Source organism: Python bivittatus, unplaced genomic scaffold (assembly GCF_059951505.1).
Source record: "Python bivittatus isolate LINGU-HERP-01145 unplaced genomic scaffold, Pbiv_v1 ctg000090_np1212, whole genome shotgun sequence".
NCBI classification, from domain to species: Eukaryota; Metazoa; Chordata; class Lepidosauria; order Squamata; family Pythonidae; genus Python; species Python bivittatus.
The window spans coordinates 6,236,778-6,263,321 of record NW_028277046.1 but is presented as its reverse complement, the minus strand read 5'-3'; the positions used below and the strand labels follow the sequence as shown (position 1 = coordinate 6,263,321).

Below are 26,544 nucleotides of genomic sequence, written 5' to 3'. Positions count from 1 at the left end.
CAACCTTGCCTCCCCTCAGCACACCACCCGGGGCGGGGCGGGGCAGGGGGAGGTAAACCGATGCAACCAAACCCAGAACAAAATGCAGGAGTTGTTGGAGAGCAGCCAGTTTTGCATTTGTTTTGGACTTGCGCAGGGAAGGGGAGAATGAAATGTTACGTGAGCAATTTTTAGTCATGGGGTGGTAATGAGAGGCAACAGATGGCAAAAAAAATTGCACACAGGATAGTATTTTAGGGGGGAAATTGTTCATGACCACAGAAAAATGGCTGACAACTTGTATGTAGACAGCTTCTACCCCAGTATTTTCTCCAGTGACTGTGCTGAGCGGCTGCCAATTTGAGAGCAGGTTGCCAATTTTCCTCCATCGATCGGAGCAATTAGAAGCAAATCCCAGACCAGGGCTGGGAAAGCGCCGTGGAGCGTTTTGGCTTTGGCCGTGGGGCATCTGGCCTTGATTTTGCAGCCCTGCCTCCGTTTCCCCCTGCCTCGACAGCGAAGGGCCTGGCCTGGCCCGCCCCCCAGCGCCAGGAGAACCAACCTGGGCAGATGCACCAGCTCCCTGGCCAGAGAGAGAGATCTGGGCTTTTCTGTAGATCAGTCAACAATGTGGGGAGAAATTAAAACCAAAAGGGCAACAGAATGGAAGCGGTGCCATAGGCACACCTGTCCGCAAGAAGGAGTACAGTTTGTCATATTGCTTACAAGGTAGTATTTTATCCAGCCTCTTCCCGCCAAGGACCTGTAAACCGGGCTCTGTTCCAAAACCTTCCTCCGCTTCCAGGGGTCAAGGCAAGGGATGGGCACTGCTCTGCTGGGCTGTCGAGAAAACTGATTTAGAGATGCAGCTCCCGAGGCAGGTCACCCTCTCGTTCTAGCCACCGACCGTTACTTTGCTCACTTCGCCTCCTAACAAGTCCTCCAAAATGTGCTTGCCGGAGATTAAAACCAGGGTCGATGCGGGGCTGGCGGAGGAAGCAGAAGCCGGGGGTCCCTCCCTACCTCAAAACTAGAGCAGGCAGCTGGAACCGAAGGACGCAGAAGCCTCTGTTTCCCCGCCCGCCCCGCCCCGCCCCGCCCCACAAGCCCTCCTTCTCAAGGGACATGCGCCAGGCTGAGGGCAGGGAACGGACAGCCTCTATCTATGGCACAACAGCTACCCATAACTTTTGACAGGCACAGCCTTGTCGCTCAGCCTTGTGGTGCAAAAGGGCACGGATCAACAGGACATCAGATCTGGGGCAGGACAATGGCACACGCTCCTCTGGCAGCAGACCACCACCATTTGCAAAGTCCAAGATGTGCTGACCAAAAATTCCTCAGGGAAAGGGGTGTTGCATTTGCACTGCAGACGCTGGCGGAAATGCACTGGGCCGGGAAGGCAGGAGCGGACCTCAAAGGGGCCCTGTCTCAGTCTTGGCTCTCTCCCCTTCTCCAAAAGGACAGTGCAAGAGGGAACCCTCGGCCAGGAGCAGCGAAGCCGGAGGGGGGCCGCGTCCCTGGAAGGAGAACAGAGTCCCCGGCTACTTTCTCCCTGGGGGAGCCGCAGGCGAGAAGAGGCGAGGCCGCCGTTGCGCTGAAATGCCGGGCTGAGCCAAGGGGGCTCCCTTACCGGAGAGCGGGTCTGAGGCTGCGTGCTCATCGCCTGGGGGGCCTGGGGGTAGACCAGCGTGGTGGGTGCCGCGTTCTGTCCTGCGGGGTAAGGGGCCTGCCACAGAAAAGAGAAAGCAAAGATTGGCACACGAGCAAGCAATGGTGCTGGAATCTGACTGCCTCCCGCCTCTCCCCACGAAGGCTCTGACTTGCGCCTATTCAAGTCCCCGGCCCCAGGGCGGCTCTCTCCAGCTGCCTGAGAGGACGGAGATCATCGCATCCATCCGAAAGCAGTCAAGGAAGGACTGGGAAGGTCATAAAGGCTTTCAGTCCCTTAATTCCAGCTCCCAAGAGGCTGAGTTTCCTGAAAGCTACTCCCGCAGAGTGTTCCAGGCAAGCTGAGATGCACCTACTCTGCAACTTCAGGCGCTCACCAATTGACCTCCTTTGCCTTATTGTCCCTGTGCTGGCTTACATCCCTTCCTCCCCACCTCAACCATCCAAGGAACCCCATTTAGGGAAGCCAAAACCTGGTGAAACAGTATCTCCAGCAGAACCGTTTACCTGAGGCTTGGGAATGGCAGTTGACCACATACCAGCACATGCGGTCAGCAGCCTTCTTTAAAAGGAGGCTGTCCGGTCTTGCCCCAATTACCCAGGCACAAGGCTGACCTGGGGCCGCATGGAAAAGATGTTCGGGGCAATTCCTTGCTGTAGGAGAGCCATGCCGATCAGCAGAGGTTTTTTAGAAAGCCCCTGCAGCTATCCGTGATCAGGAGACCTGCTTTCCTTGGCACAGCTTCTGTTCATGAGACCCTGGCCCAGAGCCAGGGTCAGAATCAAGGGGAAGCAGGGGAGCTGAGCAGTGAGCGGCACGGGGGAGAAGGGGCACCCTGTCCGCCCACATCGGCAGAACCGCTTGCTCAGGTGGGCGACTGACATCCTATGGCAGGTGCTCACCTGTGGGGGAGCCCAATGGCTGAAAGCAAGTCAGAAGTCCAGTTATCCCTGATATTGGAACAACCAGCCGCTGAGGTGCTCCGGCGCGCTAAGAAACCCCCAGACCTGGAAAGGCTTCTGCATGCTCCATCCCCAAGATTAAGAGAGGCCCCTGCTGGACTTTCAGGCCTCCCTGCCCCAAACTGCTCCAGAGGCCCTGCAACAGGCTGGGGTTCAAGGTCCTCCTCAAAGGGGGTGATGCTGCCCTCCCCCCCCATCAAGTCTTGCCTTCTAACCTCTGCTTGGCACAATAAGCTGAATGCAGAAGGGAAATGCAAATGCCTTATTTTCCCAAACCGTGGGGGAGCATTACAGTTTATTCTGGGCAGGATTTTACCATTTCCCTGCTAGGTACAGGCACTGAAATCCTACTGTTTCAGAAATTAGGGAAAGAAAGTGCTGCCGCCTATCTAGGCCTGTAAGACAAGAACAGGATATGTGTGATCAGATGATCCATGCTCAGCTGGAAGCCTACAGTGGTCAACTGGTTCTATGTAGCCCAGAATTTCTAGAGACCAGAATAAGATCTGGCGTGCCTGCTGGAAACCAGGAGATATAAAGCAGATGTGTTGGACCTCAAAACACAGGGCAAAATTGAATAGGATTATCAGCATTAACAATGGTCTGGGAGCAAAAGGGAAGGAGACCTTAGAAGATCCCCCGCAGCCTTGCTCTCAATTAAGGGCCGTTCCTGAGTTTCAGCCGCACACAAGTGAGTAAAGCAAGGGGTGATAAAAGAAGGGATGGGTCCTCAACAGCATGTTTGACGTAAGAGGGGAGGATTCTTCGGTGGGCAAGAGGAGAGTGACTACAAGCCTTTCAACAGGCGAGAGAACCAGGGGCAACAGCTATGTCAATGAGAGCAAGGACTGGTGATGTTAAGCGCCTAAACGTTTAATGTTACAGGGACTCAAATTCTGCCACATCTGAGGCTGCGATGCACCATTCTGCATATGAAGCAATTCACCATCAGCCTCAAGGCATCACCATGACTCAATAAACCAAAATCCTCATCCAATCCTGTCTTTGTCTCGACTACATTAACAAGTTATAATATATCCCTGGCAGGAATCCCTTTCGCTGCACTGTCATCTCTCCTCCTGAAAGCAGGAAGCCAATAAGCTCTTCCATCAGGAGTGGGCAGGATACCCTAAGTTAAACGAGGGTGCCAACCAAGAGAGTGCCATGTACTCTTCAGGGAGGGCAGAGAGAAAACTTTCTAAGTTTCCAAGTCCACTCGTCTACTCCCCTAGCCTCAAAAGCAGGTAGCAGGCAGAAGCAGGTAACAGTCGGTTTGGAATTCCCAGAGCAGCAACCCTAAACGTTATAGCCCTTTGCAATTAGCAGAGGAATCCTTGTTCCCCACTTCTGACCATCACCATCTGCAAAGCACTCATCAGAACAGTCTCATTTGGAAGCAAGGGGGAAGGCGTGACTCAGGCACAGGAAAGTCTAGGCCAGCCATGCACACAGTGACTTTTACCACTGGAGAGGACAGAAATGCAGGGTTGCAAAAACAAAACTTGTGGCCGCTGAGGGTTGAAGGTCAAGAAAAGAACCGCAATAGGCTTCGGGTTACCAGGAATTCTCTCACCACAAAGGCTCCCTCTGGTCTTGTCTGCTCTACCAGCTCAAGTCAGCAAAGAGCAAGAACTATTTTTATCCGCCTTCCCATACCCACTAGGCCTGCTGTGCAACAAGATCTCCCCCTCCCCATCCTAGCTGGGCTGGAAATAAACAAGCAACAGACATACTCAGTCCCATCACAGCGTGTGTGTGTGCACACGTGTGTGCGGGCGGGGGGGGATTACAAAACGCTGAGTCACAGGCAGCTCTTTCGTTTCCAACTCTCCACAGTGTAATGGAAATTCCTGTCTCGCTGCCTGCACTCTGGGGTGCCAGAAGTCACCTGGCCCTGCCACCAAAGGCCCCCTAGGATACCTCTGCAACCTTCTGCAGAATCAAAGGCAGGGCCACTGAACCAGCCTCAGCTCTGACATGCCTCGGCAGGCGGCAGGCCAAAGGCGTGTTCTGTGAAGCCACCATTCACACGCCTCGGGATTTAATTCCGCTGATAGCGAATGCAGAAAGTCCCCTGGCCACTCCTTGCTTTTGCTGTTACCAATCCCACTGAAATAGCTCAATTCAGCTAGGCTAGGTTTTGTACAGCCTAGCCAAATTGCTGCCAAAACAGTTCACTAAAAGAACATCCATAATCTATCCCTGTGATGATTCAATTACATTAAAGCTCCTTGAAGCCTCTCATTTCTCAGCTTATACAATAGTCCACTGACTGCTTTCTTGCTTCAACGGCTATTTATGAAAATGGAAAACCTTTCTCTGTATCCTTCAGTTATAAGAGCTGAATCAAATTTCAGCAAATGTTACTTTTAAGGTATCTAAAACAGAGAATCCTGTGATGTGAGAAAACAGCAGCAAAAACCAGGAGATGAATCTAGGCCTTTTTAAGATTATTCCTATGACTAGCAAAGCTCTTCCTAAGACCTGGGACCACAGAAACCAAGGGCTGCGAGAAAAGGGCTGGACTTTTCGTGGATCTCCATCTTATTAAGGAGACAGGAAAACGTAACCCTAACTTGCTTTGGAACCATATTATAAATGAAAGCAGCTTTCTCCTCCTACGGGATTTCTAAATTAAAGACAAATATTTTGAGAACAAGAGGACAATAGTTTGATTACTGATGTAAACTTGCCTGCTTAGAGCAGAGGTTCCTGAACTTCAGTCAGGATCCCCTGGGGAGTTTCCAGCAACTTTGGGGGGGGGCATTGTTTTTTTAAAAAAATCTTGATTGGGCTTGTACAGGTCCAGCAGGACAGCTATCAAAACTTGCTCTGGGCTTTCACCCCGCTTTTGCCCATGGAAGCCAGTGGGCACCTGCAGGACTACAAAACTTTTAGATTAAAAATGAATGATTAAAAGTAAATGATACTGTTATTTCTTGCCCAAGCCTAACCCCAGTGGAACCACTAGTTTTATTCATGGGGGGGTGCACCTCACCCTGACTTAGAGCAATCAGCGAAGCTTCCATCTCAAAGGCTCTTTTTTTAGAAAAATGAGGGAACACAGATGGTGGCTCGTTCAATAGTGCCATATTCCTATGAGATAAAGGCGCAGAGCCTGACAAAGGTATGCCTGACTGACAAGATTACTGCAGAAAGCTAGGCAGTAGAATATTTAGCAAAGCACCATTTTATACTGTAAATCATGAGGTAGGCTTATTTGTCCAGAGAGCTGAAATTCCCACCACGGAGCACCCTCGCAGCTCCTGGCAGCTCTTGATTAGCCACAGATCAAAGGCTGCCAGACGTTGCCCTCACCAAGCTTTTGAAGCATTCCCATTACATTATTCAAGTCACACAGACAGGAGGGCACTCTGTCGAAGCAGCTTAACTCCAAACATTTGAGACAGGCCATTCTCTCCCAGGGTCTCTGGACTTGGAAAGCTGGACACAGCCCCCTAAATTAACTAAACAGGCAGGCTTTCAGCACTTCTCTCTGGCTCTCTTGGCTCACGGTCCTCCTGTGCATACGGTCTTTCTCGCTACAGGATTGCACGTCTACGCTATTTCTTCTCCCCCCTCTTGCATGCCAATCTTCGCTCCTCCCTCTATGGGGGTCCTCAACAGCATGCAGGACTCCCCAGCGTGTCCTTTCTTCTCTCCACCCACCCGTTCTACTTGCTACTTTTTCACCCAGGTTCCTCTGCACTTCCAGGTCTTAGCATCCGAAAGTCAACGCTTCTCCAGTATAGATTACTCCCTGCAACTGAGAAAGCAGCTTTCTGTCTCCTAACAGATTCCTGCCAACAGGCAGGAAGCCCACTGCATTTCTGGGAATTGCAGGAATAGGATGAGCAACGCTGAAGTTGTGGAGAAGGCATTTTTCCTTCTCCCCTTCCTCAGAGGATCTCACAACAGCGGAAAAGGCTGCAAAGAACAGGCACCTGGCATCCTCGGACCCCTGAATTCTTCCAGGCCTCTTCCAAGACCAAGCTAATTCACCACCTTCCTTTAAACCGTCTCTCCCGACCTGAAGCCCCCGCATGTGTCTGACTAAAAGGTCCACCACCCTCGCCCATTATGGGCAGCGAACCCAGTTTGCAACATCAACGCCTTCCACTGCCCAGTCACTGAAAGTACAGCAAAACGCTTCACCTTCCGATTCCCCCTTGAAGAATCTCAAAGCAGAGGGCCAGCAGGAAGGATGGAGAACCCAGCGGGCCTGACGGAGCCTGTGGAAGCAGCAGCCCCAGACCAGACCATTACCGTCAAGGCCAGGAAACGAACATAACCAACCGCCCCCCGCTCTGAATTTCACGGCTGCCCCCGTCCCGTATGCTTTCCGAGGCTGAGCAGCAGCGGTACAGTGTGCGGTTCCCAGGAGGTGGCGAGAGGCCTCCGGCACAAAACGCTGGTCTGTTCTCCACATACAAGAGTTCCATGGCCTGCATTAACTCTGCCCGGAGTCTCCCGCGGGCCTGCAGGAGGGGCCACCCATGTAAACAAGACAATCGGAGCCAGGCTGTTCCAGCGGGCATCGCTGGACCTTTTTCCTCTTGTGACTCACCATCCCACATCCCAGAATCCTTTGCACCAGTTCCCTTGGATCTTCAAAAAGACTGCTGGCTCTTGGGTGGGGTGGAAAGCTTCTGTCCCTCCTCCCGCCTGGCTGCTGGAGCAGAGTGAAAGAGAGTGACAGAGTGAGAGAGAGAGGAGGAGAGCGACAGGGGAGAGAGCGAGCGAGACGGGGCAAAAGGAAGAGGGGCAACAGGGCAGCGCATCCCCTCCCCGCCGAGCGCTTCGCAGGGTCTCTGTGGCCGCGGGGCCTCGGCTCCCCTTCCCCCCCTCGCCAACTACCAAGCACCAAGAGCAAAGGCAGCTTTCCAGGAACAGTCCTCCTCCTCAGCCTGGGAATGCGCCCAGCACAGAGCGGGGGCTTCCTACTTCAAGGGAGGAAGCAGCAGCAGCAGCAGCGGGGATTCCACAGCTACGTCTCCACCGGCTTTCCTTCAGCTCTAGTGGCAGGCCCCCCGCCCCCATAACCCCCTCTGGAGAAAGCCTTGCTCGCCTCAAAGCTGGCAGGGGAATGGGCCGTGCCCTAACGGCCCCCTCGACAGCCCCCCGCCTTTCTCCAGGAAGCCATCCTCTTGTTCCCAAGCCAGGGCTGAAGGGGGCAACTGACGGGGTCGAGTCAGGCCTTTGTTTGGACAGACTACATAATACTGTCCTCTTCAGAGAAATGCAAAGGGGGGGAGACCCCATCAATCGACAGAGACAGGTGGCCAAGAAACCTTCCTGTAATTGACTCGCAAAAGCATCTGGAACAGGCAGAGCACTGACTTTAATGCCAATAATAGCATGTCAGTTACTTCAGTACACTGAGGAAAGCACCCTGAAAGAAAGCAACGTTACCAAATACGTAACCACTGGGCCAACCCCCACAATGGCGGGGCAAGCGGCGACCGCCAGAGGCCCAATACGGGACGGGAAAGGGGCAGAGAGAGAGGCAAGACTGACTAACCATTAGTTGGGCCAATGGACAAGAAGCGCCCCTTACCAGCAGCCAACAAACAGTGCAGGCGCGGGTGGCGAGGACGCCCCTTGTCTCAGATTAAAGGCCAACTGACGGCAGGAGCCAAGCAAACTGACCTCTCTGGGGGCCAACGGCCAGGCCAGTCAGCTGGTTCCGGTTAGAAATCGGGAGAAAGCATCACAACGTTAAGAGGCGCACATTTCTGGAATGTCCACCCTGGAAAGCAACTTTGTCCGTTCGAGAGAGTTGTACAATTTTCCCAGGAAAACTGTGGGAAATATGGCCGTGGCCGGGGGCCCCTTGGAGGCGGGGAGTGGGGAAGATCAGGGCCCGGCCGTTCTTCAAGAGCAGCCAAGAAGAGGACTCTGCCTGACACGGTAGCTGGCCCGTGACTTTCTAAGGAGCTTCCGCTTTTTTGCTTAAGAGGCACAAGGCTAAACATCCATCCATCTGGCAGTGAACAACAGCCTGCGCTAGGGGCCTGCCAGGTCCACGGCCACCGGGACCCCTTCGCAGAAGCCCACCAGAGCAGGGGCCGCAGAGACCTCTCAGGCCTGCGCAGCCCCACGTCATCTCTGACCTCTTCCTCTCAGATGAACTGAAAAGGGGTGGAGAGGCTAAGCAGGTCCAAGGCGAGCTGGTGCAGGAGACAAGCCACCCGGAGCCGCTCAGTGCTGCCCCCAGCTTCCATCGGGTGTCTGTTTAGCGTAAGCTATCAGGGGTACTGTGTACTGTCAAGGCGCTACAACCTCGCACTACTATAGCATCCCCTTTCTCTTTCCAGCCCTTGGTTTTCCTTGGGGGGGGGGAACGGCTTCCGACAGGAAAAGAAAATTATGTGCAGACAGAGAGGGTATCAAGCCACCATTATTTAGCCAAAGAGAAACGTTTAATGAAACAACCCTTTGGGGACGATGGGTGGGGAATGCTCCCTAGGCCACAAGCCGATGGTGAGGGTGCTCCTCCGCTCGCACCCAACCACGATCGTCAGGAGCAGCAGCAGCACAAACGCACAGGAGCATGCCCACCAGCGGAGGCACCACGCCAGCCTCCTTCTCCACCTCCCAGCCCCACGCGGTCCCCGGCTTTTAAAAGGCAAACTCAGATTCCTGACGGGAAGCACCAAAGCTTACCTGGGTGAGGCCAGGGGAGGAGGCATGTCCTGGGGGTGTGGCAGCAAGGGCAGGATGCCCCTTGCTTATTTCATGAGCAGAGTAAGGGGAGGGGGCAGGAGGACCTGGCTGTCTTGCCACCTGTGTAACCTGTGAGGAGATAAACTGTTAGTAGAAGCAAAGATTAGTAAAACTGTTTCCACAAAGCGAACACCTCTGGGAAGGAGAACTGCTTTACTAGAAATGCATCGCTTATCAGAGCAGCCGTACACCGGACCACTGATTTATGTTAGTGGGCTTTGTGGCGACCTGGCTCCAAAGAGGCTCTGGCAGGCTTATTGTACTGTACTTGAAAGTGCACAATTTCGAAAACACAACTGCCCGGACAAAGCCGCACCAGTAACATTAAAAACAAAAATTAGACAGGGGTTCCACAGTCAGACTAAGGAGCTGCAAACTAACGCATTTGGTCTGGTTTGATCTCATCCCCCCAGTTCCAGAGCGGGCATGCCTGATTGCAGAGGACGCGGCTCCTCCCCGGCCTTTCTGAGATTGTGCTGGCAGCGATTCTTTTGCTCGCGCTCTAGTTACCAGGACGTGCTCTGCTTCTGATGCAGCTATCGCTCCTCCTCCCATTCGATGCTAGGAAGAAGAGCTGCTGCATCTTAGGACGCAACCTTCGTTGGACAGAGGTAAACTCCGAGTCTCTTCGGTAGACCTAAGCCATTGGGAAGGGATCTCCCCGTTCCTCTGAAGGGTGCTGGGCATTTTTTCCACAAAGGAAGAGAACGACAGATGAAACCCTGGCCATCGACGAACCCAAGGCAAGCACGTTTGGGTGGGAAAGCGAAGTCTAGCCACTCTTAGAAGCCTGGCTGACCGGCTGTTGCGAGGAAGTGAGTCAATGGGGAAACCCTCGGGGTCCCCCCAGAGACAATCCACAGAAAGGGTGTCTCACCAGTCTTGGCTATACTGAGATGATCCATCACCCAAACCACGGCTTGAGGTAAAAGACTTGGACGTCATCCTAACTGCCACTTAATTAACCGCTTTGCTTCAAAAGCAGCAGGTAAAGAGCGCTCCAAATAGGAGAGCACCACATCACTGTCTCCTTTGATCAAAAGTTATGCGGGAGAAAGCTGGCTATCCGCACAGAGTTCGTCTTCTTACAGCAGGTGGGTTGGGTTCGGAGACGTTGCCCTGCTTGTGAGAGGCCTCCTCTTCGCCGTGTGCTCAGCGCCACAACCGCCTGTCTTCCCCACAGGCCCGGGCAGCCCTGGTCCAGCTCCATCCTTCAGGACTGCGCGAGCTGGAGGCAGGGGTGTCTCTTGCGGGATCCCCTGGAGTGCCGGCTGGTGCCACAGGTGAATGGGAAAGATGCTCACCGGGGGCATCGGTCCACTGGGTAGGAAGGTCTTCTTCTTTCTTGGGGAGATTTACCATTTTCAAACGCTCCCTGTGTGATTGACTCTTGCTCATTTTCAGGCTACCATACAAACTGCCTTGAGCTTTGCAATCCAGCTAATTAAATATCTACAATGGCTGAAATCAAACTTATCTAAAAAGTTATTACAGCATACCGATTTGTCATTATGCACCTTACAGTTATTGTAATGGGGCAATGCAGGATAGATAAAATGTATCATTTTTAAAAATTGGATTTCTTAATTTCAATTAAAATTAAACTATGTTGGTTTACAGATATACAAGTAAATATTAAACAAATTCAATCAAGTAATATTGATAGCATTACATTTAAAGTCTCCATGAACTAAAGTTCCTATCAAATATTCAGTGAAACCTCAATTTACTAGACCTTATTGCAATCAACTTCACAAGGAACAGACCAATTTTCCACACTGATAAATAGCATGTGTGTGTCATTATGTACACAGATGCAAATGCTGTCATTTGTATAATGACATCATTACACAAGTGGCGCAAATGACACATGTGAGCACGCTCCAATTTAACGGGCATTTGCTAATAATGGACACCCCCTCCCCCAATTATTTCATTAAAATGAGGTTTCAATGTATTAAATACTGATTTTCTTCCATGCAAAAATATGTCACTCTAACCGAAAAAGCTTTTGTTGACTGGAAATCTGACTTTCCAGACTAAGCACTTCAAATGGTGCAAGTGTACGCGACAACTATTCCTTTGCATTTTCTACCGGGTCCAGGGACCAGCAAATCCCCCGAGTGCTGGAATCCAGGGGATGTCATCCTGCCTCTTCTCAAAAGCAGCCATGGGACTCATACAGATAACCTTTCATTTTCGTTTTATACCTTCATCTTACTGCAGGCTTGGTGCTGCATTCCATTCTCAAATGATCAACTATCATTTTACCAAACAAATTGCACAGTCATTTATTTTCTATCCACAAAGAACAGAGCAAAACGCTTTTTTTAATGGTATTACTATATTTACTTCACTGTTGATTCCAGTAAAGAACTTCCTTCATTCAGGAAATACTGGCTACTAGCTAAAACCCAAACCGATGCGTATTACGTACAAGACTTTTCAATTAACTTGTCTGCAAATAAATAAGAGACTCCAGGTTTAGCTTTCAAACAAGTACCCTTGCCTCTGGACACACACTGGTAAGGAAAGCTCCGATTTTTTTAAGACACACACACACACAGATATGCACACGGACATACACTTTCCCCCCAGCAATTTTACTTAATCCACTCTAAGGAAATGGTACTCCTGGATGAAAGTATTAATTGAAAAGGAAAAAAAAATGGTTGGCAATCGTGCTTATTCCCACCCAATTAGTTTCTTTGCCCTGATGCTGATATACTTCTTAAAAATGCAGTGTTTTCCCCAGCCTCAGCAACAGCTCACAGCAAAATAGATTGGCCTCCTGACCCACATCTTTAATAGAAATACACTGTGGCTGGGGCAGCCTTCAAAATTCACTTCTGGGGGGAATGGACTATCCCTGGAAAAACAACACCCAGAAGAACTCTCGGAGTGGAACTTCCGAGCATCCACGAATGAAAAGGTCTTTCAAAAGATTTGAAGCCTCTGCCCTGCGTTTCTAGGCCTGCACTAGCAGAACCCCGAATTCAAGATGAGGGGGGAAATTCTTTCCCGCCTTGCTCTTTCCGGGCGGCCTCCCGCAGGTCCTCCTTCCAAACCCCATCCTGGACTGGCCCCAAGGAGGTGTGTCATCTGCACAGCTAATTCCTATTCAATCCAAAAGAATCCAGTTCTGCAGCACATCTGGACAAGAGATGAATTGCAAACAGGTTGTCTGAACCAGGCATTGCTCTCCAAGGGGATCAGGGGCAGAGAGCTGAACGAGTGGAGCGTTTCAAACAGCTTCATCCACTGACAGAGTCCAACTCTGAATTTATTTATTTATTTTTCAAATTTACATATGCCACCCATCTCAGTATACAAGTGACTCTAGGTGGCATTATGGAAAAAAAACTATTTTATTTTTTACCCTCGTGTAGTTGTTATCATTTTTAAATGTTTACAGAAGCAGACCCAATTTTCTTATTCTGAGTTTTAGGTGAAGGGAATTCTGCCGCCAGCTTAGAAGGCCTATTACTAAACACTGCAGACCTCTCTGACATTAAGAACCACAGAAGTTAGGAGAACCATAGAAGTAGGAATTATCTGCAGAAGGAAGAACAGAACAGGCTCCTCCAAGTCATCAGAGCATCCCAGAAACCAAAGGTCTCGGGAAAAGAACGGCCCGCGTATACTTACAGTGCTGTACACAGCCGAGACAGTGGGAGTGAAGATCCGATCCTCCAGGGGCTGCTGTACAGGTCCCCGGGGGATTCTGCAAAACAACAAATTAAGGAAAAAACACAAGACTGAAGGAAAAGTATGTTTAGTACAAAAGGCCTTTTCTTCTAATAAAGTCTGCCTCTTAATCAGGAGAAGCAAATGCCACAAACTGTTACTTTCAGGTAGTAGCCAAAAGAAGGGTTACTGCAGACAACAGATTTCCTGCATATAAAAAGTCAGTGGTATGTAAGAAAGCCGGAACAGACAGGAATAAGAAAACTAAATTTTATTTCTGATGTAACATGGTCAGCCTCCTTCTCAGTTGCCTGACACATTCTGCCAACAGCCCAGAAACAGAGCATGCATTTCTTCACTGGTGTTTTTCACTAACTGTCCCATCGTCCGCCTAACGGTTCTGGGAACTAGAATTAACTTGATAAGCTGACATACTTGCCATTAAATCAGCTGCCTCAGATACACAATTAAAAGTGCTCTTTTAATCCAGAATACGCCCTCTGAACTTCAGGTAAGTGGAGGATTTTTTCAATGTCCCAGAAAAATGCCCCTAGTTGTTGTTTCAACAAGGAATTGAGGATCAGATTCCAGGGAACCTTCTTCAAGATGATCTAAGCTGCTGCTGGTAGGCTACTGATCTCCTTTTTAAAGATGCCTGGAGCTCACTAACCAGCACTTCAGAGGAGGTTCTGTAGGCCTGTTTCACACACACACACACAAGCACAAGAATCACAGAGGTTGCTACTGGAACACAGAACGCTTTCATCAGTCTCAAGGTAAGCAGCTGGTGAGCCAGGGCAAAAACACCAAGCGATGGATAGGCATGAATTCTTTTCAAAAGCACCAACGTTTCCTATCCAAATACCCAAGTCATCCTTCCGGCTTATAGACTTGGGAGAAGCCTCAAATCACAAAGCGTAACTGATGCCAAGTGGGAGACAAATATTCCCCATGAGTGCTCTGTCTCAGAAAAAGCAGAGATGGCCATGGATCCCACAAAACTAACACAAAGAACCCTTGTGGTATTCTCCTCCCCTGCACCCCCTCAATTCAGGAGATTAAAATGCTGAGCTTTCCAAAACTACAGAATACAGGTAGTCCCCGCTTTAAGAACGAGCTCTGTTCCCAAGGTCTGCCTGGAACAGTCTTATTGTATAATACTGTACAAGTAGTATTGTGTAATTAACTCGAACCATTGAGTATTTAACTCAAATCCTGTTACAATAGGCTCTGTTCTTAACTATGGGTCATCTGTAGCCCGGGCGTTCTCAACCCGGGGACTACCTGCATACAAAAGCTTCCTCAGCTCCATGTGAATGCAGGCTTATCAACAAACCTCCCTTTGGGTGCCTCCACATGGCAACTTGGATTAATAAACTATGTTCCTAAGATTCAGATAGAAAGACTCCTGACCTGTGTGAGCCATCCCAGGGAAAGTCAAAATAACACCCAGCCACAGCCACCTTGTTCAGCCACTGCAATTTTCTCAGATTTTGCTAGGACTCAGCCCTTCATCTGTGTACACAGACAGCTGTCACAAGAAGATTCAGAGCAGGGACAGCTGTTATTGACACAACTGAAGAGAGCAGAAAGCGATTTGGGGCATGCGGTACCTCCCAGCAAGCGCAGAACCACCCTTTTGTTCCCCCGATTTATAGGCTTTTTAACTGCCAAAGAAATTGCAGGCTTTTGATGAGCGCGAAATATACAAGTTCCACGTTTAAAATGTAAACAAAGGTAGGGTGAAGACAGCAAAGCCCTGGAAAACTCACCTAATGCACATTGCCTCACAGAGAATTTGGATGTATGCGTTGAAAAACCACTTCCTGTAGAACCCAGAATCTCAGCCTCAGCTTGTAAGCTTTCCTCCATCAATGTGAGCTCTGTTTCCCCCAAATAATCCCACAGGATGTCCAGCTGGTTTAGAAAATCCCATTATAAGCCACACGTCCCTGACCAAACTGCAGATCCGACTGATGCTTTTCAAACATCAAGAAACAGAAACCTGAGCTAATAAACAGGCATATGTATTAAAAATAAAAAGTCCATCACGTGACATGTCATATTGCCAAAAGAGTGACATAGCAAAACACGTGTGTGTTCTGTATTTTGAAATGCAGACATATGATACTACGTAACATTCACGAACTCAGAAAATGAGATAAACAAAACTGACCCTCTTTCCTATAACCTCTTGCTGCTGCCTCTTTTATAGTCTTCCTGTCATCCCTGAGAAGCCTCCCTGCCGCTTGTTGTCCAGCTTCCCTCATTTACCTCTTAAGAGCGGCATCTCCACAGCAAAGCCCTCTCCAGGGGTACTAGCAAACTTTCACCAAGGCAGTAACCAAAATTAGGAGAAAGGGCCAGGATAACAGGTGCTGTTATCCCTGAGGTAAAGGGACAAAGCTTATACCTCGACCTGATTAAAAAAAAGGGGGGGAAGCTAAACTCTCAGGATCCATTTCTGAAAGCAATAGGGGGTTGAATTATTTTTACCTAATCACAGCTTATGCGTGAGTTTAGAAAGAGCTGCGAGGGAATAAATCCATCTTGCTCTCTCTAAAGTAAAAAAAGAAAAAAAGGCACCTTTTTTTTAAGACTGCTGTTGACAGCAAGTGATTTAGTTCTAGGAAACTACCAAACAATACATATCAAAACAACTTTAAAACAGGAAAGTTTGAGGAGAAAAACTGCTGGTTAAAGCAGCTCTGTTGAAATGGGTTTTGTTGCTTCTGCGCCCAATCCCTTCCCTTATCCTGCTATTAAACTGAGCCACTCCTTTCCAGCCCTGAGCCTTGATCTGTGTGGGTCACCCGGCCAGCACCCTCTGCTTCTCAGGAACCTTCACCACGTGCTTCACGGCACCTGGGAAGGAGCCGCTCCACAGGAGGAAGGCCACGGTCCGGTTCGTCCCACAAGCTCGAGCGGCGGCTCTGCTCGGCGCTCTGTCCACACCTGGCGATCCATGCCATGCTCACAATCCAAGCGCCTGCCTGCTCCATCAGCCTTACCCTGCACTGACTTGTACCCTTGCGAGCACACCAGAAGCATGTTACTTGGAAACCAGGGAGAGAGAATGAAAAAAAGATCAGCTGCTCATAGGAACACACAGTACAAATATTCCTCAGGAAGCTAACCTACAGCAGCACCCCAGTCCAGCACTGTCTGAACGTCCACTGTGGACCATTGCACAGCATTGCACAGCATTCCAGGACAGTTTCACCAGGAGGTGACCTAGCAAAGCCACCTGCCTTCTTAAATTCAGAGGGAAATGGCATCTACGCCCCTTGAGCTCCAAGAGGAGGTGAAGCAGGCTATAAATCCAAAGAACAAGTAGCCCAGCCCTGTCGAATCTAGCATCTCCAAAGTCTATTGGGGTACAATTCCCATCACCCCCAACTATGACAACTGGGAGTTGATGGGAACCGTTGGCTGGGAGAGAAAAGGTTCAGAACAGCGTTACCTCTGCAAGGGGGTCTGGACGGAGCAGGCTTGAGCCCCGCAAGTTTAAGGGCGCTGCAGCCACCACAACAGGCAGGCAGACCTTCCCAACCAATGTCACTTTAAACCAGTGCCTTTCCACTCTCGCTGGTGATCAGGGCACAACTGATGGGGAAATTGGCACCTTCAGACCTCTAACTTCCCCTACAACCGTGGAACATTTCTTCCCCAAAGCCACTGAGACTGCTTGAGGATTAACAATGGGACTAGGAAAGGGGGAAGAGAAACGGGGAATATTAACAAAAGCCTGGGGCCTGAAAGAGCCCTTTGTTTCTCTGGTCAATGCCAGCCTTCTGAATGGCTGAGTAGAGCCAAATGAAAATGAGGGGGAGGGAGGGACCAACTGGTGGCTCTTTAGGGGACATCTCCTCTGCTGCCAAGCTGCAAGGCAGGAAAAGACCTCTGCGGGAGCAGCACAGTGCCTACCAAAGAGCCAGAAACACGGCCATTGTCCATCTGCAAGCCCAGGCTGAGAAGAACATGCCCTGCTCCTGGACCCCCAGGAAATCCTAGGAACGGAACCACACCGCTTGCAAGACCACCAGCCGCACAGCTCCAGAGAAGGGAAGCAGCTGACAGAAATGCACCACACTCGCTAAGGCGCCTTTCTTTACCCGCTGGACCAGCTTCACTCCAGTTCTCTCTGGACTGGTAACTAAGACTCTACTCAGGCCACCGGGCAAGCAGTGCTCTTTTAATAAACAGTCAGTGTCATTCTGACCATCACGCTTAAACCAACGGAAGACTAAAGAGCCAGCAAATGCCACTTCATCCATATACAACTATTCTTTGTGGCAAAAGGAAATGCAAAAATGCAAAAGCTATCACAGAAGTCCATTTTCATTCTATCAACACTTACATCCCAGGAACCCTTTCAAAATTAGTTTCCTGCAATCATATGAGTGCACTTAAAATTCTCTACTCAGTGACAAAAGTGATTTCACAGAAAATCACCATAAGGAATGGCAAAAAACCCAAATCTATTGTAAACAAACATACATGTTGGATTATATTCCTGAAAATCTAATTTGATCATCAGCAGGAGATTTGCACGATGTTTTCATTTCTGGTCCTGTTCTTAAACCACTGAAAATCAAACACAGGTAGTCATGCAGCCTGTCCTCAAGAAATAAATGACATTAACAAAAACAACCTCTGCAAAATAGTCAGAAATAAAAAAAACCTGAGAATTTTTTAAAAAGCAATCTTTTTTCTGGTAAACAGGCAAAGCCCAGAAACTTTAGAGCAGCAACACAGCATGGCTCCAAAGTATTCATGCCAACAGGTAAAGAACTGTCCAAGGAGACACCAGCTTGCAATTAAGAGAGAGTGTTTCTCACTTACAACCAAAGGCGGAAGATATTGAACATACCACACCTATCAATGGAAAACTGTCTCTGTTGTGGATATGTTGCTATGCAAACACTGGCTATAGCCAGGTGGTTTAGAACTCTGCATAATTTCACAAATCAAATTCACTGTTAAAAGTGGAGTGAATGGCTCCATTACGTCTACAATACTCTGGAAGGCTCATCCTACAGTCCTGGTGGGATGACGTCTATGACCCCATCACAGTAATTGCAAAGGCCCCCTCAATTAAGAGAAATCAGCAGAAATTCCAAATAGCTGGCCCCACAGTCCAGGGAGTCTAGCATTAATCCTGAGAAATTGAAGAACTTTCATTCACTTCATTCAACTGATCGAGCCGCATATTTAAACCAATGTTTAACTCAAAGAAAGTAAAAACAGAAAATTGAGAAAACATCAGTTCTAACCCAAACTAGAAACTCTACTGCCTCAAGAAAAAATTGTTTATTTATTTAACAAACATTACAGTTTCCTTATTAGGAAAATCCTTACAAAGTGGATTACGATTCAAGATACAAAACGTGTAACGAAAACCTAAAATTGATTACAACAGTAAGAGTGTTTCGCGGTACGGACTTTCTGGGAGAGGGCATTACAAAGATGCCACCACGAGGGCAACCCTAACCCTAGTTGCCTACAGTCTCAGACCTCCATGGAGCAAGGCATCAGCTACTCATCTCAGAGCTCTGACAGACTTACAAGATACTTCTTAGTGAACTGGGTCCAAACTATTTTGAGCCACATAAACAACACTAATACTAGGAACAAACGACCAATGTTGCTGGCTCAGAGTCACTGCAAGGTGAGCACGGCCTCGCCTTCGTACAAGCATCCTTGCTGCTGCATTCTGAACTGATTTTAAGGCAGTTAAACCGATACCCAAAAGGATATCAAGTTCAAGGAAAGTTGCTGAAAGGTATGGAAAACCCAACAGTCTCACTTCCCATTTATTCCTTGGCGCAAGTCACCCACCCAGGCAGCCAACCAAGGTAGTTTCCTTCCTATAACCAGGCCAAAAGCCAGACTGGAATGAGTTCTCCAGGCTCATCTGGTGCTGACAACGCAGGACTTCCTCCAGGCCTCCAAGAACAGCATCCTGGAGACTGTGGGGCAGGACCTAAGTGAAGTTTCAGAAGTGGCTCTAGCACAATTACAGCAACCCCATCTATTACAGAAGCGTTCTCAACTTCCACCCAGCCATGGCAGATTGGGAAGCTGTAACGAGGGGGGCTCCGCTACGGCTGCATAAACTTAACAGCATCTGGTTATTTCCACCTCTGATTTTGCTGAACCCACGGCATACACATCGATGCATACATGATCGCATTTGTCCATAAAATACTAACAGAACTTGGTCACAGTGGGCCTTTGAGGAATCAACACATAAACCTACTGTTCTTACACCAGGCAGACCTCTAAATTTCAAAGGAAGCAGATATTGTGCAGACACAACAGAAACAGAGAAATAAGCTCTCTTTGCTCCCATCACAACCGAACAGGCCCTAAGCCTGCTCCAATTTATGTATTCTTGTATTCGTCTTCAGTCTTCTGCACTTTGGACAACCAACCAAATCCATTCTGCCAAGCCACAGTTCAGGAGACTTCACTAGGAGCTGAGATTACGCCTGCACCGAGAGCCATAGCTCAGCCATCACTCTGCTGCCCAGAGGCACTGCCCAGTGGAGGTGAGAGTGAATGTAAGAAGCTGTTTGCTGAGAGAATGAAAACCAAAACCTGTAGTATAGCTTGTAAACCGCAATTTGCCACGTACACATTCAGAACAGAAACCTTTGTTTGGCCTCTAAGCCTCGGTTATTACAAACCAAGGTTTGGAGCAATGCCTAATTGAGCTTCTCTAACCATTTGCTCATAGGTATGGCTGTCCCCATACAGCATGCCTAAAAACAGAGCCAAGGCGTGAACTTACTTAGGAGGAAGAGGGAAAGCCAGTGTTAGAAGCAAACACTTCTCCTCTCATACACATTTCTGCCATGTGACAGGCCAAAGAACCGAGCGGAGATGTGTGGTACTGATGCCCTAGTTATATTGATTAGCCAACTAGAACTAGTTCCTCAATCTGTTTCTGTACATGCAGCCCTTTAAGGGGGGGTGGGGAGAAAGAGTTGTGCAGGTTCCACAAGCAGGTAAAGCAAAATTATATTGTATTGCATTGAAACAAGACAAGATGGTAGATTAGCTTCAAACCAAGAACCATTGTTGACTTACAAATCTTGGCTTATTTGGACGTCATAAAGTAGGTTCAAAAGTAATGCTAAGTTAGCTGCACTGGGCTTGCTTATTTGCCTGCAGGAGCGAACAGGAGATGAGCTCCAGCATGAGGCTTGTTCATAAGGAGGCATTATAAGCCGTGATCCCTGTATTAAAGTGGCATGAAAATGCTCCCGTAACTTACAGTTTATGACGAAGATGGAAGCCTGCAATCCAGGCCAATAAAAAATGCAGAGTGATCACTATTGTCCTAAAGGAAGCAACTGTGCAGTTTCTCAGGACACTACCTCTTGGTACAGAAATGTCTCCAACTCGATACAACTCTCGGCTGGTACAACTCACACCTGCATAACCAGAGGTCTTCTGGACTTGGGTTGCTGAACAAATAAATAAAACCCCAAAGATCTGCATCAGCAGTTCTCCAAAACTGCGTGTTTATCCTGCTGATGTTAGCAATCAAAAAGCAACCACCACCATTACAAGCAGACCCTCAGCCTTCCTTAAAGGGGGTATCAAGCAAGCTTTCAAAGTTCACCTGTCTTATTGTCTGTTCATCCCTACAAATTACATCCTTGGGGAAACACCTGTGCCCTGGCCAGGTTCCTTCTCTCCCATTTTTCTTGTTTTCACATACCGGCTGTCCAAAGCCAGATCAGCTCTACCCGCCACCACTGCCGTGGAGAGAAACCACCTCAGAATCTTCTGAAGGACACTGTGCTGCAGTTCGCAGAATGAGAGCGGACTGGCCTGCTCCTCCCAACGCTATTAACAAAGCTAGAAAGCTGAAAGTCTATGAATTTCAAACCAACTCCACAAAGCTTCCTCTCCTGAAAATGCAGAACTGAAACCTGCCCTCAGGACAGCTGGGTCTGAACAACACGACGAACCCAGTAAGCCGCCCACTTTGCTAAACACTTACCACTGTGTGCCAGCAGCAGATGACTGCACCAGCCACATGGGGAGCAGACACCTTTGCCGGTCTTCCAGCTGCCCAGAAGGGAGCAGACAGGCTCTCTTTCCCAAGCGCTTTTTCTCTCCTAACGTGTGCCCCAGCAAGCAATACTGGGAAAGGCTTATCCACCCCCGCTGCTTCCTGTCCCTCTTCCCGTCTTCCCTCAGCCACAGAGAGCACCTGGAAAGTGAAAATGGAAACAGGCTAGAGGAGCCCAGTTTTGCAGGATCGCTCAAGTACTCTGTTCCAGTAGCTTGAAGAGGGAGATAACCCTCTTGTCTCTACTGAACGATACAGATGACCATAAGAAATTAACTCAGCCCCCCCAGCCCCCTGGGCTAGCCCAATATACCCCCATCGCTGACTGTGTTTAACTGTTCACACAACACGTTACCCACCTGATCCAGTTAAGCCTGTCATGTAAAGAGAACCTTTGCAAATTAATTAATCAGGAAGTCTGATACAAATTGGTAAGTGAAATTCAGAATTAGGGCACACCATCAACTAATGTCACACTGCAGCTCTCCACATCTTAACCCCTTAGTGGTTCGACTTGGCAGAAGAGTCTCAGGCGCAACTCAACTAGACTATAGTCTTTATTGCAGACAGGGATGAAGCCTCAATCGCATTCGCTGCAGCGCAAGGAAGCAGAGCCTTTCTATATGTCGGTGCTGCAAAGTTCAAACTCTCTGCTTTTCTTCTCTGTTGACCGGTTTCTCAATGGTTGTCGTCTTACCAGACTCATCCCCTACATCCAAAGTCAAATACAGAAATAAATTTAGGTTACAGTACTGTTCTGTACTACATGAATGTTTTTAGCAGCAATTCCAGGCTTCTCATTCTTAACAGATCTAATAAAGATCCTTTAACAAGTGAGACATTACTGTGCTTCTGCAAACCCACAGTTTCTCCTTCTGATGACATATGCAAGAAAAGCACAACCGAACTACAAAACCTACCCCATGTGAGCATAAAAATCAGGAGGAGTCTGGTAGCACCTTTCCAACAAATGCATTTTATTACTAGGAATAAGCTTTTCATGAGCAGCAATTCATTTTATCAGAGGCACAGGGCAGCTAGACTGATGTAGGATTTAAATTGAGGGGAGGCAGGAAAGGAGGGGGAGACGGATTGGTTACGCAGGTCACTCATGAGACAGATTATAAATACCTTATCAGTTACAAATACCTTCATCTGATGAAGTTCACAAAAGCTTATGCCATTTAGTAAAATACATTAGTCAGAAAAGGTGCTACCAGACTCCTGATTTTTCGCCACAGTAGACTAATACGGCTTTCCTTCTGCAATGCCTACGTGAGGGTATTTGCCATCTTTCCAAGCCATACTAACTTGGCATCCACTGATGCCAGGAAAGGAAAGTATACATTTAATCCTTACATTATTACAAAAACACAATACTTTGAAACCACCTTCTACTCCCACAGCCAAAAACCCCAGAAGCCAACTAATTCCTAGGGCATAAAGGGGTTTCCTTCCAACCTTAAAATGCGTGTTCAGGAAATCCAACGAGAGAGTTAGACAGAAAAACTCCAGCAGAAATTTCACAGGCCTGCTGTTATCCATTGCAAGCCATCCAAAACTAATTTTATTTATGGCAGCCACGCTTAAAATGGGTGCTAGCCTACACAGTCCTTTTGCAGAAAGGAGGAGCAATATATTACAGATTGTCCAGAAATTCCAAAGGTGGAAGAGTTCAATCTGTACTATATGAAAGTCTGAGTTGTTTCATGAATGTAGACAACAGAGGATGAAACGGATTGTCCTCAGATGAATTTCAGCCAAGCAAGCAAACAGATCTGGAGATTTTAAGAGGGTCTGACATGCCTACCTTACTCAGAAGTAGATAAGCCACATAAAGCAATAAAAAAAGAGAGAGAGAGATGTTCCATTTAAATAACTCATTGCTATTACAGTTTGTCATACAATAAAAAGAAAGACTATTTTTATTATGAATTCTAAAATGACCTGGCTGACAAAGCAAAAACCAGAACTTCTGGCAACCATCCTCAGGCATCAATCTAGAGGGTGAATCTGAATCTTTCCAATTCACAGAACATTTAGGCATTCCCAGAACTAAAACATAATCCTTCATCTCCCCTCCCACCTCCACTGCACCCCACACCCCACACCCAGAGTATGATGGACTGCATTTAAAACATGCTGTTCCCAACACTCCCAATTCAATACCTTCCTATCTTGCACACACTTTTACAGTGATCCTTACAGAAACTCCCACCCAAGCAGCACACCTTAAATACATCATCCATGAACATCCTTCTTCTTTAGGGTGACCATTTTGGGAAGATGCATTTTATATAAACTTGTCACCACCACCTTCTCATCAGAATCAACCCTCCCCTAAGGAGGGCCTAAAAATCTATTTCACTTTCATTATGAGAGACTTGGCAATCTCACACTACTGTTTGTATCAATCCGATCCTAAACGTATGTCTCCGCAAAGAGACATACTAATAGATCTGTGTATTAACATCACGCCTGCCCGTTCAGAAAATGAAGATTTACCCCAAAGAGAAGGATTTGCCGGCAAGACACTTTCAGTAAATAAAAAGTTGACTGTCAACTCAAGAGCCTTCATCTTTGGTAAAGACAACACCCATCAGAACCAGACCGTGGCATCTGCAGGGTGAGTTAGAGCAGAGCGAGCATCCTAGACGCATCGGATGCAATTTCTTTTCCATCATCACCGGTACCACTTCCTGTTGTGAAACCAGCATGACCCCCGCCCCGCCCCGCCGATTCTCCGGCGCTGATCCAGGGTGGGGAACCCCCGTCCCCCCCAAGCATCCCTTTTCTCCGACGCGGCAGGGCCTACATCCCCTCGCCTCTCAGAAGGCAGCAGGCAGCCCTCCTCCTCTCAAAGCGAAAGGGAAACCGGGCGCGGATCGGGGGGAAAGGTTCGGCCCGAGCGACAGTCACACCCTCCTGCCCACCGGGTCGCTTCTCCCTTCCGCGGGGAGGCCAAGTTTCGGCCCCGCTTCCCAGGCGGCGCGGAGCCGGGAGCGGGTGGGCCACGCGCGCCCCCGACCCTCCGGAGCGCCGGCCTGCCTCTGCCTCTGCCTCTGCCTTCCCCGCCGGGGGGAGATCGGAGCCTCCCGGGGGCCCTTCCGTTCCCCCTTCCGAGGAGGAGCGCAGGCAGCCGCCCCCCGCGCGCCCGCCCGCCCGCGAGCCGGCGGCGTCCTCGCGCGCGGGGCCCGGCCGCGGAGGGCCCGCCTTCGCCAAAGGATACTGCTGGGGCGGCGGGGCCTGGAGAGCCCTGATGCTGGCGGGGTGAGGCGGCGGCGGCGGCACCGCAGCGGCGGCGGCGGCAGGCGGGGCCCCCCCGGCCACGGCTGCCGGCGGCGGCACAGGAGCGGCGGGAGGAGGCGCCCCGCTCGCCGCCGCCGCCGCCGGGTGAGACGGGGAGGGGGCTGCCCCGGCCGCCGCCGCAACCGGAGGCAGCGGCGGCGGGGGCGGCGGCGGGCCGCCCGCCCCGGCTCCCACGCCGCTCCCGGGGGAGGGCGCCGCTCCCGCCGCCGCCGCCGCTCCCCCCGCTGCCGCCGCCGCCGCCGCCGCGCCGGGCTTGAGGGCCGCCTTCTGCGGTAAACTCATGGCCAAGCGGAGCCACCACCAGGCCGGCGGCGGCGGCGGGGGGGCGGCGGCGGGGGGCGGGGAGCGGCGGGGCGGGGGCGGGGGCAGCCCGGCGGGCCAGCACCCCCGGCCGGTCTCCGTGACAACGCGGCCGGCCTCCTCCTCCTCCTCCTCCTCCTCTCCCGCCTCCTCCTCAGGCCGGGGCGAGCGGGGCCGGTCAGGCCGCGCCGCCGCTCATGGGGCCGCCTCCGCCGGCGGCTCTCGGCACCTCTGGGCCGGGCAAAGCGGCTCCGCGGGGTCTAGCGGCTGTCGGGCGAGCGATGCCGGCGGATTCTCCTCACGGACGGAGCGGAATATCCAACATGGCGCTGGCGGCCGCCTCCAGCAGTCCGGCAGGACGACGGCGGCGACGTCGGACGCTCGGGCGTTCGGACGCTCGGCAAGCTCCGGAGACGTTCGGCTCCGGCCTCGGAAGCGCTGCCGGCGCCTGCGCGAGCCGTTCGGCTCAGCCCACGTTCGGGCAGGCTCGGGAAACGCTCGCCCGGACGCTCCGAGCTCCTTCGGCTCTTCGGCGGGATTCCGATACGCTCCGCTCGGATTTCAGGAGGACCGTGGGAACGCGCCGCCAGCACACCCGCGTCCCCCACGCGTCGCCTCTCTTCGCCTTGGGAAGAGTCTGCCCGAGCGGCTCAGTAGGCGAAGTCCTGGTCTCGGCGCCCGGGTGGGAAGACGGAGGCGCCCCATCCGTTTTGAAGGCTCGCCCGGTCACGAGAAAGGCACCGGCGCGGGCCGCCTTTGCCATTTATTTTCAGTGGAGACACGCACGGAAAGGGGCGCCCTGTGAAGTGCCCCTCTTCTCATTCTGCAGTTTACTGCGGCGGCTCCCCGGGGTCTGCCCGTGGGGCAGGAGAAAGGGCACCACTTAGGGCCAGGAGCTGCCCTCCTAAGCGAGGGGCTCCGCGCCCCCAGCCCTTTCCCAAAGCACACGGGGGAAGACGCGGGGCGCCCTCCGTGCCCGGCTCCGCCCAGCCCCTCGGGTGGCACCAGCAGGCAATGCCAGCCAGCTTCCCAGCCGCCAGCCTTCATTTCTAGAGCTGGGAGGCGGCGGCGGCCCTGCGGCCTTTCTGCCCCTCCCCTCCGGACTGCCAGGGCGCGGGGTTTGCTGCGGACCCTACAAGCAGCCTCCGGGCCAGCGGAGAAGAGGGCAGCGCACCCCAGGCCCAGGAGAATCGCTTTCCCAGGCAGGGAAAGAGCTGCTCCCCGACCAGCTGCGGCGTGGAAGAGGCTGCCAGGCCCCAAGGGCACCCAAATGCCTCCATCGCCCAGCACTGCCCAGAGCAAGCGCTCGCCTGGGCCACGAGGCGGAGGCGGGAAGGACCGGCTTTTCTCATTAGTTCCACCAAAGGGGGGGAAAGTGGCATTTCAGGCTGCGTGAGAAACGTGCCTGCGTGCCGAAGGACAAAGTTAGTGCGGTCCTTCGCAGAACAGAAAATGGACCTGAAGCCGCTCAGATTCACTCACTGCTGTTCGCAAAAAACAAAAAGCGCTCTATTTTACTATATAAGTGTACGTTGGACATATAGGATCTATAATTTTAAAAAAAATGTCTTAAGGAAAAAACAACCACTACAAACTCTCGACAGTTACCCCCTGGATAGCCCCAGGCTGTCTTTTCCACAGAGTCCGCCACAGGGATTGGACTCCCACTCCCATAATCCCCAGCCAGGCTGGTATCCACTGCGGGCTCCCACCGGGCCAGATTTGCCGTGGCGCATGTTACCCAGGCAACATTGCCCAGGCGGCCTCCTCTAGGCGTTCTTGCTGGAATTTCGCTCTCTGGCGAAAACGATCTTCCTCTT

The 26,544-nt window shown here is 50.6% G+C and overlaps 1 protein-coding gene across 18 annotated transcripts in view; it reads right to left on the bottom strand.

The window, feature by feature from the left end:
* Nucleotides 1–25,108, bottom strand: part of EIF4G3 (eukaryotic translation initiation factor 4 gamma 3) — a 52,153-nt gene extending 27,045 nt beyond the window's left edge. For 4 of the 18 annotated variants that reach the window (XM_088136919.1, XM_088136923.1, XM_088136921.1 and 1 more), the window contains exons 1-6: nucleotides 24,345–25,106; nucleotides 12,988–13,063; nucleotides 9,280–9,408; nucleotides 7,181–7,285; nucleotides 1,613–1,708; nucleotides 706–819 (exon numbers count right to left, since the gene is read on the bottom strand). In XM_088136919.1, the coding sequence (XP_087993045.1) occupies nucleotides 706–819; nucleotides 1,613–1,708; nucleotides 7,181–7,285; nucleotides 9,280–9,408; nucleotides 12,988–13,063; nucleotides 24,345–24,706 (882 nt within the window). In that variant the 5' untranslated portion in view covers nucleotides 24,707–25,106. Of the gene's footprint in view, nucleotides 1–705; nucleotides 820–1,612; nucleotides 1,709–7,180; nucleotides 7,286–9,279; nucleotides 9,409–12,987; nucleotides 13,064–24,344 lie in introns of all 18 variants that reach the window. The other 14 variants (XM_088136925.1, XM_088136926.1, XM_088136927.1 and 11 more) reach the window with 7 other exon arrangements.
* Nucleotides 25,109–26,544: the final 1,436 nt, after the last annotated feature.